Genomic DNA, 12500 nt, shown 5'->3' with positions numbered 1-12500 from the left:
AAATATCCTGTGGATTTTGAGATCTACAGGATATTGTTTCCTGTGACTGATGTCAGCGTGTAGCTCCGCCCCATGGACGACCACGGGGAGCTGACCTCTGCTGGACGTCCTCCATTGTTGCCCTTCTTCTTGGTAGAATTTATTGGCGGTCTACACTGTGTCACGCTGCTGTGATGTCATACTATAACGTAGCTGGTGCGGCTAACGCTATCTGGCTCATAGCACGCTTACCATGTAAGGGTGAAAACACAAACAGGATCAGGGTCTACTGAACCAAACCGGACCGCCTGGTGGAAACGGGGCTCAAAAAAACTTGCATCTGATATCTGTTATCAGGTTGACTTCCTCTTCAACATTTAGCACAAATCAAAAGACCGTCAAACGATCATTTGTTAACGTGTGAACTGTGACCGTGTGCAGGAAAACCAGGAGCGAGCGAGGAAGAGCCGCGAGGAGCAGAGAGAGAGAGAGCTGCAGTTCAAGAGGGAGCAGAGAGAACGAGCCAATCAGGGAGCTCGCCCGTTCTTCCTCAAGAACTGTAAGAACACTTCCACGCCGATTCTCTGCAGCTTCAGCAACATTTTAAATGATTCATGTGTTTTAATTTTTGACTGTTTTGTTTTCCCAGCGGATAAGAAGAAGCTGCAGCTGGCGGAGAAATATCAGGAGCTGAAGAAGAGCGGAAAACTGGAGAACTTCCTGAGCAAGAAGAGGAAGAGGAACGCCGGGAAGGACCGCAGGAAGCTCCCCAAACAGCTGCAGAACCAGCAGACGGCGTGAAGAAGAACGAGCCGGAGGCGTGAAGGACAACCCGTCTGTCTGACCTTCAGTCTGTCCTGTAGTGACACGCCTCAGCCTGCAGGGGGAGCTGCTGTCTGAAGGAATGACTTCAGTCCGACTTTTCTTTCCCTGTCAATCATGCTCTGTTGGAGCAGTTCTGTGGTGCATTCAATGACACTGGGAAAGCTGATCAACCACATCTTTTTGAAGGTTCATCCTTCACCCGGAGAGAGTGAGAGTCTGACACAAGACATTAAAACCACGTCTCTCTGTCTTCATGTGTGAATGACGACGCCCTCTGATGTCACAAACACATCGTCATTTCGGCCAGAAATGTAAACTACACGTTTGATCTCCACTGGACTGAAACGACAGGAGAATGTTTTCCTGAATGATCCGTCTTCACGTCGTTTAAAGAACCTTTTCATGTCCGGTCACAGCTGTGCAGATGTTTCATTTGATCTCTGGAAATATTAAGCTTCACCTCAAAACTCTGAGTAGTGTCAAACTTTGAAAATGTTTTTTTTTTTTTTTTTTTTTTAAATAAAACTTTATGTGGATGTTTTGGTGATTTTGTGTGCGACTGCTTGAAGTGCTTAGAAATGGACTTTAATGATACTGATGATGAGTTCACTTCTTACGTGTTGTTTATCCCAGCTGTCATTGGGTGAGAGGCGGGGTTACACCCTGGACTGGTCACCTGTCAATCACAGGGCTGACATATAGAGACAGACAACCAGCCACTCTCACATTCACACCTACGCTTTACAAAAGAGAAGCTAAAAGATCTTACTCATTGTTTAGAAAAATGGGATATTGAGAGATGGGATAAGTTGCAGGAAGGATTTCTCCTTTGTATTGCTCTCGTTCCTGTTGTCCACACTTCGTCCCCGCTGAGGTGGAGGTCGGAGCAGGCGGTGGTTGTGGGGACGATACAGTCCGGTGGTGGAGGCTGGGCGTCAGGGACATTGGGTGGTAGTAGAGCCCGATCACCTCGCTGAAGGTTGGGGGAGTCAATCTACTCGAGAGCCCGGCTTCTGCTGCCGGGACAAGGCCTTAAAGGTACAGACACAGAAACAGCCTGTTCTGAGCAGGGCTGAAATAGAGGGGTTTATAGACATGATCAAATACAGGATCAGAGTGGATTTAGAACAAGACATTAAAGGAAATAACGTTTTTGTTGTGAGAACCCGATGCTTCTTCTAGAGAAAAATGGTCTTTAAAAAAGTAAACCACCGGGGAAAGTACAGTTGCCTAACAGAAGACGAGAGTCCTGGTCTGTTCATGGGTGCAGCATAAACACATTTTAGACATTTGTAGGGCAGCAGAACAACACATGTCCTTTAACAGAATGAACATCTTCTTGTCTCTCTTTTTAAAAACCTGCTGACAAAAAACATTTCATCCTAACAGGGAATGATTTTAAATCTTCTTTTAATCCTGGCCGCCTGTGAAATCAACTGAAGCAAACCAAAATAACAGACTCCAAACTGGCTGATTTCTGCAGCAACAAGTTGGTTTTAGCCCCCCCCCCCCCCCCCCCCCCGTTGCCCCTCCCGTGTCTCTAAAAGTCAATTAGCGGTGTCTAACGAGAACACAGAGCGGATTAATCCTGTTCTGTCCGCTCTGACAGGTGGCATTCAACCCGTCAGCCCCCCCTCATGGCCCCCTCCGTGCATCAATGGATGAGGGGAGGGGACGACAATAATAGAGGGTCTTAAATTCATGAGCTGATACAACCATTCAACCCCTCGACCCCCCCCCCCCCCCCCCCCCCACACACACACACACACACACACACACACCCTCTACGAACACATCCATCAGCCCCCAACTTTTCTTTTGTGTTTCTGCTGCTACACAAGTTTTAAAAGACTCTTTAGTATGTGTGTGTGTGTGTGTGTGTGTGTGTGTGTGTGTGTGTTTCTGTGTGTGTGTGTGTGTGTGTGTGTGTGTGTGTGTGTGTGTGTGTGTGTGCCTGTGAGGGACAAAAACAACGACTTTGAGTGAACACACTTTGACCATGTTGCAGCCATTTCAGCCTGTTTCTCTGCTGCAGGCTGAAGAAAATCTACTGCAGCTATTCCAAAACTTTTTGTACCTACGAGTCATTTAGGACCCAAAATGTGTAAAAATAGAGCCCAGGTTAAAAAAAAGTCCTGGGGCCCGACTGATGTGGAAGTTTTGGGGATGATACCGATATGAGAAGGAGATAAAATCCGATACAGATATATCGGCCGATATCTTTCTTCGAGCTATCTTCGCCTGTAGAGATAGATATAAATAAACACATTTATTGTGTTGATCCCTCAGTTATCAAACACTTGTGGAAAAGATTTATAATGAAGACAAGATGGTCACTCAGCTGGAAAGTAACTGAGCCTGTACGTGCATCACCGCTCAACACTCTGCAGAGTGATGATGTTTGTTGTAATCCATATAGCGCCCTCTGCTGGTGACAGAGAACTGCTAGTGTAACACAATGAAACTCAAATGAAATTCTATTTGACTGGTGATTAAATCGAGTATTATCAGTGCATATCAGAGATAAAATCAGCTGATACTGATCATCACTGGATAAGCTAATATCGGCTGAAATTATTGGCTGGCGGATTAATCGGTCGGGCTCTAAAAGCAACACTTTAAATCAAGAGATTACTCATAAATTAAAACAGGTTTCTGAATCAGACACAAACTCAGTTTCTCTGTGCTGACTCTCTGGTTGTTCTGCGATAAAGAATGTCATTGTTCTGGACTTAAAGTGGCCATCGACAGACGGTGCTCTGACTCCTCCCCCTCCCCAGGTGAACCCTCCCTCTCAGCAGCTTTCTCTCTCTCCTTTCTCGTCGGTCTTAAGCGTAACGGACGGCTCGCCGGGATCGAATAACCACACCATCGCTCTCATACTGATTCAGTGCGCCATTGTTCCCCCTATCATCATGAATAGCCAATAAAAAGCCCATCGCTCCTGAAGAAAAGGCGCCCGTGAGAGGGTGCGATGGCCTCCATACAGCTCCCAGCGTGGAAACCATCTGTCCGCTCGCTGTGTGAAAAGGATAATTGAGTGTTATAGAGAGCGGAGAAAAGATCTGATTTGTATTCTTTAGAAAGAGCCAGGGGTTTCACAGCACATCTGCCCCTCCGCTCCATTCACACTCATTCACTGTGCGCTCAATTAGCACACTCAATTAAGCCCTCATAATCCTTTTACCGCACACAAGGGCTGCCTCCAAACGCCACGCCCCCGCCGCAGAGAAGAGGCAACAAACGAGACTTTAGTGACTGTTTTCTTTTGGGAGGAAGGTCGGAGAGACAAAGCCCCCCTGAAGGAGTGAGAGTCCTCCGACACTTCATGAGGAGAGCTGACTGTTGCTGCAGCTGGCAGCGGCGACCGGCTCGGTCTGTGTGCCATTGTTCTGCAGATCCTGAGCTGCCTTTTCTCTGAGAGCGGTATGATTATTTAGAGGAGGGTCTGAACAGAGAGGCAGGCAGCCAGGCACATGCAGCAGGTCTGTGAACACAGACTGAATGCCGACGGTGTCACTGACGATGAAAGGCCGCTAGTTTAATCCCCATTAGAGCCGAGACTCATGAATTTAATAGATTCATGTGAGACTTCGTTCAGATACATCGCTAAACATCATAGAGGAACAGATAACATCATTTCACTGGCTTTAGATTCAAATGTTTGTTTTTTTTTAAAGATTTATTTTTGGGCTTTTATTGTAGAGATAGGACAGTGGATAGATTTGGAAATCAGGGGGACAGAGTGGGTAATGGCATGTGGGAAAGGAGCCACAGGTGGGATATCAATCCTGGGCTACCCGGTTGGAGGACCACAGCCTCCATACATGGGGCACACGCACTAACCACTGCGCCACCAGCGCCCCTTAGATTCAAATCTTTAAACTTGGGCTCTATTCAAGCTGCAGCCTCCGGTGTTGATAAAATGAAGCTGAAGTGTAAAGTCCTGCAGTTCCTCGAGTGTCCACTAGAGGCTGGCTGCAGAAGCACAGGAAGTCACAAAAAACATTTTCGCACATACAGAAATCTCCTGAAAAACTACAGAGATTATCTCTGTACAAGTTTATCCTTCCAGACCCCTAGTTTTTTTTCCACATCAAGTCCGAGTGAGCTGATGTGAGAGCGTCACACGGAGAATTCACCTCAAGCCAATAGGAGGGGGAGTGAAGTGTCTATACTGGGACTACTGCACCACTACGATCTCAGTGCACGTAATTAAACGGCTACATTACATGTTCTGTTCATCATTTTTCCAACAGGAGGGAAAAAAATCATCTTCCTCTGTAACAAGAAAAGATCTATCTCTGCATGGATACTTCATGTGATGATGTCACAAACTTAGAAAAACAATTTCAGCCTGTCAGGGACAAAAACAACAACTCTTAGTGGATGCACTTCAATTATATTGCAGCCATTACAGCCTGTGTCACTGCTGCAGGCGGAGGAAACATACTGGAAACAATTTGGGAGGGTTCACCTGAGGGGGAGGAGTCAGATCACCGTCTGTCGATGGCCACTTTAATTTGTTAAAAAATAGGAGAGCTTGAGAACACTGGAAAGCACCTTTCAGCCCAACCCTTTTTTTCCCCCAGCTGGTCCAAACATGAACAGCTCAGTCCAAAGTGTCTAACCGGAAAACAAAAAACAGTCAAGAGACTTCTTTCACCTCGTTTGTCTCATGACACAGATCCTCGCTGTAACAGGAGCGTTCACTCTGCAGCACTGTGAGCTGCATAGACAGGGTGTGTCGTTATCTAATGTGATGTTGTGTTTTGGCAGCGAGTGAGTTTACAGAGACATGACTGCACATTCACAGAATCACGGGAAGCCCCTCGTCTCTCCAGATGTCGTAAATGTATACTCTTTATTTTGCAGCTGGAGAGTCGAAGCAGAGAAGGGAAAATCTGCAGCTGATTAAGTCTCACAGTCCAGCTCCACAACATGTCGTTTCAGTAGAGAAAGAGTGAAAATGTACGGGGACACTGTGCAGACTGAACTCTGACAGAGCTGCTGGGTGACACACTGTACGACAGAAGGCTGTATCTGAACGCAGCTTTAGACGTTCACTGCTGCTATGACTCACTCTCACCTCGCTACAGACAGCTGCTGATAAGACGAAGAAGAAGAAGACTGTTCTTTATTTAAATCCATGTGTACGCCGCAGCAGACGAAGAACTCAGGAGATTTAAGACTTTCTTTGGACCCATAAACACCTTTAATGAGACCGCAAACCTCAGCCTCCCTCTGCTCCGTCTTATCACAGCGTTCAGTTCAACTTTAACGTTTTTTTATTCTTCATGCCCTTTATTTCATGCAGATGAACCTCCAAACTTTAGAAAGCCTCTCTTGCATCCAGTCACTGAATTGTATTCGCTCCTAAACTCTCCTGCTGAGCTGTCATTGGCTGGAGGAAACACACCAGCTCCCCCTCCAAGAAACATCCCGAGTCAACCAGAACAAACCAAAACAGCAAAATCCAGAAAAGGTCACCAAGACAGAGTCTCTGCAGACACAGTCACCAACACACATGTACGGAGGGATGATGGAGCAGCTTTACTTTAGTATAAGTCTGTATTTTATATTTTCGAGATAAAGCTACTGACTCTATCTTCAACCTTTACCATCTCCTGGATCAAAAAGTTGCACATTCCTCCTTTAAGAGGCCATGATGACTCAGAAAACTCACATGTTTCTGTCTGAAAAATCCTTTAAAATATAATAAAAACGACTTTGATTCATCACCTCTCCTGGTGTCAATTAAAAAAGCTGCTGTCCTGTGTTTATCACTCATGCTAGGTTGCTAGAATGCGACGATTCTTGTGGCTCCATGTAAACCATTTCAAGATCAAAAACAAACATGGCAGCCACAATCTATGCATCGGTCAGACCACCAACAAACAGTACATACTGTCAGACGCAGTGTGCAGTATGAAGTATTTAGTATGTAGGACATACTGCATACTATGTTTGATAGTAGTATATTGTAGGCGGTGTTGAATTAGCCTAACTTCCCTCTGAGAGTTCTTATTATTCATTCATACCACAAGTTTTTACATGTTTTCCCAGCACCAGTATGAAGAGTAAACCTGTCATTATTACTCTGTTAGGGTTGTTGTTGCAGAGACCTGATGACAGCTGATAAAGGAGTTGTCCTCTAGCTGCCTCTCACTTCCTCCTGTCAGTCATTCACACCTCTCTATCTGACCCGTGATAACCCAGACTACACTACACCACTACAGGCTCCCCTCTGCTGCACCTCAACCAATTTTTCATTGACTTATATTGGTCCTGTTGTTGTTGTTGTTGTTGTGTGTTCTTACAAGTTTAGCCAGTTGAACCAGAGACATATTCATTTTAACCTTGTGTTGTTGTTCACATCCAGCTGCTGCATGAGCGTAACCGTTGTTGGGCAGTCACTAAATAACTAAAATGTAAAAAAAATCTGTTGGAGTTGCCTCAGTCAATTGGGCATCTATCACTTCAATCGATCAAGATATATTTTAAGGTTCAAAGTCGTCCAATCAAATGATCTACAACAACAGTTATTTGTCAGATCACTAAAGTATAAACATTTGAAGGAAATATTCAGTCTGGTTAGAAGAACTTTAACATTCATTAAACAATCCAACAGAGCGATCAGGTTACAGTCCTGTGGGCTGAACAGCTTATTAATAATTAACAGAATCACCTTTAACCTTCAGAGATCAATACACAGCTCATCTGCTGCTTTTCATCACCGCCCCACTGGGATGCCGCTCTGTGGTCAGAGTCGATCCTTTTCAATTTAGATCAAGTGAGGCCATCTGCCGCCTTCATCTGACAGAAAAAAACACATGTCTCTGAGGATAGATAGATACCTCTGATGGTTAATGAACCAACATCAACATTAACAACTCTATGAATACTTGTGGTACCTACAGTCTCTAAATGTAGTATGGGAGGTAGAGCCTTCAGTTATCAGGCCTGCTCTTGATACCTACAGTCTCTAAATGTAGTATGGGAGGTAGAGCCTTCAGTTATCAGGCCTGCTCTTGATACCTACAGTCTCTAAATGTAGTATGGGAGGTAGAGCCTTCAGTTATCAGGCCTGCTCTTGGTACCTACAGTCTCTAAATGTTCTACGGGAGGTAGAGCCTTCAGTTATCAGGCCTGCTGTTGGTACCTATAGTCTCTAAATGTTCTACGGGAGGTAGAGCCTTCAATTTATCAGGCCTGCTGTTGATACCTACAGTCTCTAAATGTTCTACGGGAGGTAGAGCCTTCAGTTATCAGGCCTGCTCTTGATACCTACAGTCTCTAAATGTACTGTGGGAGGTAGAGCCTTCAGTCATCAGGCCTGCTCTTGATACCTACAGTCTCTAAATGTACTGTGGGATGTAGAGCCTTCAGTCATCAGGCCTTCTCGTGGTACCTACAGTCTCTAAATGTACTATGGGAGGTAGAGCCTTCAGTTATCAGGCCTGCTGGTGGTACCTACGGTCTCTAAATGTACTATGGGAGGTAGAGCCTTCAGTTATCAGGCCTGCTTGTAGTACCTACAGTCTCTAAATGTACTATGGGAGGTAGAGCCTTCAGTTATCAGGCCTGCTGGTGGTACCTACAGTCTCTAAATGTACTATGGGAGGTAGAGCCTTCAGTTATCAGGCCTGCTCAACAACTGCGTGACAGTCTGACTTATAGACCACATATGTTAAAGTTGGGGTTCAAAGCGATGAAATCTGTCTACGTTTGGTTCAGTTTCCCGTCAGGTATCTGCAGCCATCAAAGCAGCGGCGCTTTGTGATTACATCGCTGGTTATACTGGCAGCTCTTTGAAGCCCATTATGCCCCTTATTGTTTTCCCCCCGGGGCATCATGGGAGGACTGTAAACCTCAGCTGCACATTTTTATGGGGTTATGCTCTGAAATGACACAGTGATCCAGGACATGAGGCAGACGCTTGGAGTTACAGCTGATAAAACTTTAACCTAAAGCTCATTATCTTATTTCAAACGTGGAATATGCAGCCCGTTGAGTAAAGGTCACTTCACTTAACGGGTGAAGTTTTCCTCTCAGATTCAGATTCTCTTGTTCTTTTTTTTGCAGCAGGAGCACACAAAGAAGGGCTTGAGTCTACGTTTTTCCATACAGAACCGATGCAGTTCAGCATTTTCATCGTAAAGCGTCCTAAGTGCAAAAACGTCCTAGAAGTCTGTTTTTTTGGGGTCGTTGTGCACACACACCCACGCACGCACGCAGTCATGCACACAAACACTGTCACAAAAGAGAGGTCCTTTACATACACAATTTGCATAATAAGGGGCTCAGTTGAGTTGACTGACAGATGGACGTGTTGTAGAGTCAGCATTTCCAACATGGCGACCGCTATCATTGGGCTTCAAAACACCTCTTCAGGAACCAGTGGGTGACGTCACTGAGACTACGTCCATATTTATACAGTCTCTGGATTAAACACCTGCAGTCAGAGTCTGGGAAGGTCTAATTTAGGTTTTGAGAAAGTCTAAATTAGTTAGAAACCCAGACAAGACAAAGAAAATAATATGAGAGATCTCCTCTGCAGTGCACAAAACTAATAAATACAGACCAGTTCATTCTGCTGCTGTGTGGAGACTCCCCGGGGGACTCTGGTGTAAGCGGGTCAAGGCGAGTCATCTTCCTGTCTGCTGACGTGACATCCCATGAGGATCGGTGACCTTTTCAGAATTCAACTTAATGCTGCTGTCAAGAAGCTGAATGTGAAGGTTTGAATATCACCGGGGGATTTTTACTCCATAAATAAAGATCAGAAATAAGACAAATCCATGAGACAGAGGAACGCCTTTCACACCATCTTCTATTGGCTCAATATAAAGTGCAATCTGTTTGTTTATGAGTAATTACCTTTAGCTGTCAGGAGTCTGAAGTTAATAAAAAAAAAGGTTAGAAATAATGTTTTTCTTCAGAAGTTTTATACATAGAAAGATTTTTGACAATCACAGAACACGATGCATCTCTGGATTGGATTCAGGCTCTGTTGCCACGACAACGTTCTCAGCCAATAACTGTAACCTGTTCACATGATAACGGTGTTTTGGGTGCCTGAAAACACAAAGTTTGGCAAAAGTCTGCATTTGAATCCTGTGGTGTATGTCCTTGTGTCAGTCTTTATAAAGTCAGTATTAAGAATATTAACACACATGATGTGTCAGAATCTGCAGGTTTAGAGTTAAACTCACATTTGAACTCTCCAGTCGACTCAAAAAAAAACGAGGAACAATCACAGCTGCTTCCTGATTGGCCTTGTTCGCTGAGTCCGATCGCAAAAACATGACACTGTGCACATTACACTCTCAGCACTCACAATGTTTCAGAGCTTCAAACCTCAGAGAAAAGACAAAACCCTGCTCGCCTTCTGTCCTGAAAACTGCTCAGTCACGTTACAAAACAAAGGATGTTGTTGGGGATCATTTCCTCACTCCATGATTCACTCGCCCTTATGACAATACAAGTTTTTGGCAGATATTTGAAAGCTCCTTCGTGTCTCTGGGTGGGTACAGAGTGGAACGATCAGGCATGCACAGAAGATTTCTGTTTCTGCAACATGTGCAGAAAGAGAAACAACAACTTGTGAATCAATGGCAGGACAACATTTTTTCTGCAGACTTACAACGGGACAACATCAGTCACATTCTGCATCTCTTTCAGACCCCAGCCAAACACAACCAATAACAGCTATAGATCTCAGACCGCAAAAGTTATTTTCAGTCTTTGCTGATTTGTCAGCTGATCATCTTGATCAGATTTGTCTCTTCTACGTTCGCTCTCTGACTTTAATCTGATGAGCAGGTTGACTTTGAAGCAGCACAACAGTCCTGCATGATTTAAATGTTTTAGAGGGCTGAGACGAGGCCTGGGAATACAGACTGAGGTTTCAGGTGGTGGAAGGTAAAGAGGGACAAAATAGTGTGTGTGCATTTAATGGGCAATTGTTGTATTTACAAGCCTGGGCCATATTTTTTAAAATACATTTTAGGTTCTAAAGATGATCACCAATGTGCGCCAGTGTCTCCTCAGTCTGACGCCTCTGTGCTGTCACTTTTCTTTACAAAAGATTAGTGCAAACGTCGGCGGTTTTGGACGAGACCCGGTTGGACTTCGGGTTGGTGGGTTAACTTTGAAAAAGGAAATGGTCATTGCAGAGGAATGGCAAAAAAATTTTGCATGTCAAGGACATCGTTGTTGACTTTGTGCGCTCATGATAGTCGTTTTTTGCCTTTTCTTGTGGATGAAGATGTTTCTGAGTACTGAGCGTGTGCGGACGGGATTATGTTTTTAAGCAGAGGAGGAAAACCTCAGTTTAAAACAAAAAACCTGCCAATGTGGACTCAGCCTTAGAATAACAACCTGAGCCTGTCAGGGACAAAATCCACAACTTTTAGTTGATGCACTTTGATGACAATGTTGCTGCCTGTTGTCTCTGCTGCAGGCTCAGACAGTCTTCTCAACTGGAGCAATGACAAACACTTTTTGCACCTCTTAGATATTTAGATCATGGTTGCATGGTTTAAAAGTACAGGAATCCCCCTTTGAGAGTCTTTGCATGTCAGTGTGGTAAAAACAGATCTCCTTAATATTACAAATATTCTGTTTGGTGCAGATCTCGCCAACGGTGGTCAGACTCTTCGGCCAACATAAAAACTCGATTTAAAACACGTGAACATGCTTCATTCTTCTCTTGACTGACGTTTAACAAACAGAGATCGTCCCCTCTGAGGTTCTCGTTCTGGATGTGAACACAGCTGCCTGTTAAGTGATTCTCTGTGACACACATTAGTAAGTGTGTATGTGTGTGTGTGTGTGTGTGTGCGTCTGTGTTTGTTTGTGTGAGTTGTTCAGATTTCAGAAGCCAAACATCTGGTTGTAATCAGGAGAAGTCGCTGTAGATGATCCTGTTCGCTCTGCCCGGAGTCTGTGAGGAAAACTCGGGGTTTTCTGTCGGAGGGAGGAGTCATGTGTCTCACAGCAGCATCAGTTTGAGAGCAGAGTGAGACAAAGCGGGTTGTAAATCCTGAAAGCCAGACATTAATCGAGTTGATCATTTAAATCAAAGGAGGCCATGTTTGGCTGAGAGGATGCAACAAATAAAACGTTCCCCCTGCTGGCCATGAGGAGAAATGCAGGTAGTAAGACACCTCTGTTTGCTTTTGAAAAACCCAGAGGCTGTGTCTGTGTTGTGTTCAGGGTTACTCGTGTCGTTTTGTTTTTTCGTGTCTGCAGCTCTCAGTTCCCACGCGGTAATCCATCATGTGATTCCTGACAGCAGGAACACCGACACAGAGAGGGCCTGTGTCTGCTGCCCCAGTGCATTCTGGGAAAAGGATATGCATCTTTAGGGAGGACAGAAGGTTGATTCTATCCTTTTTATCAGGTTAACATTTTTTATCCCTGCACCAATCTGTAGAACAATCAGGAAGGTGTGTATGTGTGTGTTTGTTTGTGTGTGTATTGGAGTGTGTGTGTGTGTGTGTGTGTGTGTGTGTGTGTGTGTGTGTGTGTGTAAACCTCAAACACAGTTTTAGGTCAGATTCAGGAGGAGAAATTAACACCTGACTGTCAAATGATGATTCTGGTCTGACCTTGTGTTGCATAAACTGTGTGTTTTCCTCAGTGAGTCAGCTCCTCACCTGTCAATCATGCTCACACCTGAAACTGTTTTT

The 12500-nt window shown here is 44.6% G+C and overlaps 1 protein-coding gene across 2 annotated transcripts in view; it reads left to right on the top strand.

The window, feature by feature from the left end:
• Nucleotides 1-1340, top strand: part of rrp36 (ribosomal RNA processing 36) — a 6906-nt gene extending 5566 nt beyond the window's left edge. For both annotated transcript variants that reach the window (XM_020660595.3, XM_020660594.3), the window contains exons 7-8: nucleotides 421-538; nucleotides 629-1340. In XM_020660595.3, coding sequence (XP_020516251.2) covers nucleotides 421-538; nucleotides 629-780 — 270 coding nt within the window. In that variant the 3' untranslated portion in view covers nucleotides 781-1340. The remainder of the gene's footprint in view (nucleotides 1-420; nucleotides 539-628) is intronic.
• Nucleotides 1341-12500: the final 11160 nt, after the last annotated feature.

Source organism: Labrus bergylta, chromosome 1 (genome assembly GCF_963930695.1).
Source record: "Labrus bergylta chromosome 1, fLabBer1.1, whole genome shotgun sequence".
NCBI lineage: Eukaryota > Metazoa > Chordata > Actinopteri > Labriformes > Labridae > Labrus > Labrus bergylta.
The sequence above is the reverse complement of the archived record's forward strand: the minus strand, read 5'-3'. Positions and strand labels throughout refer to the sequence as shown.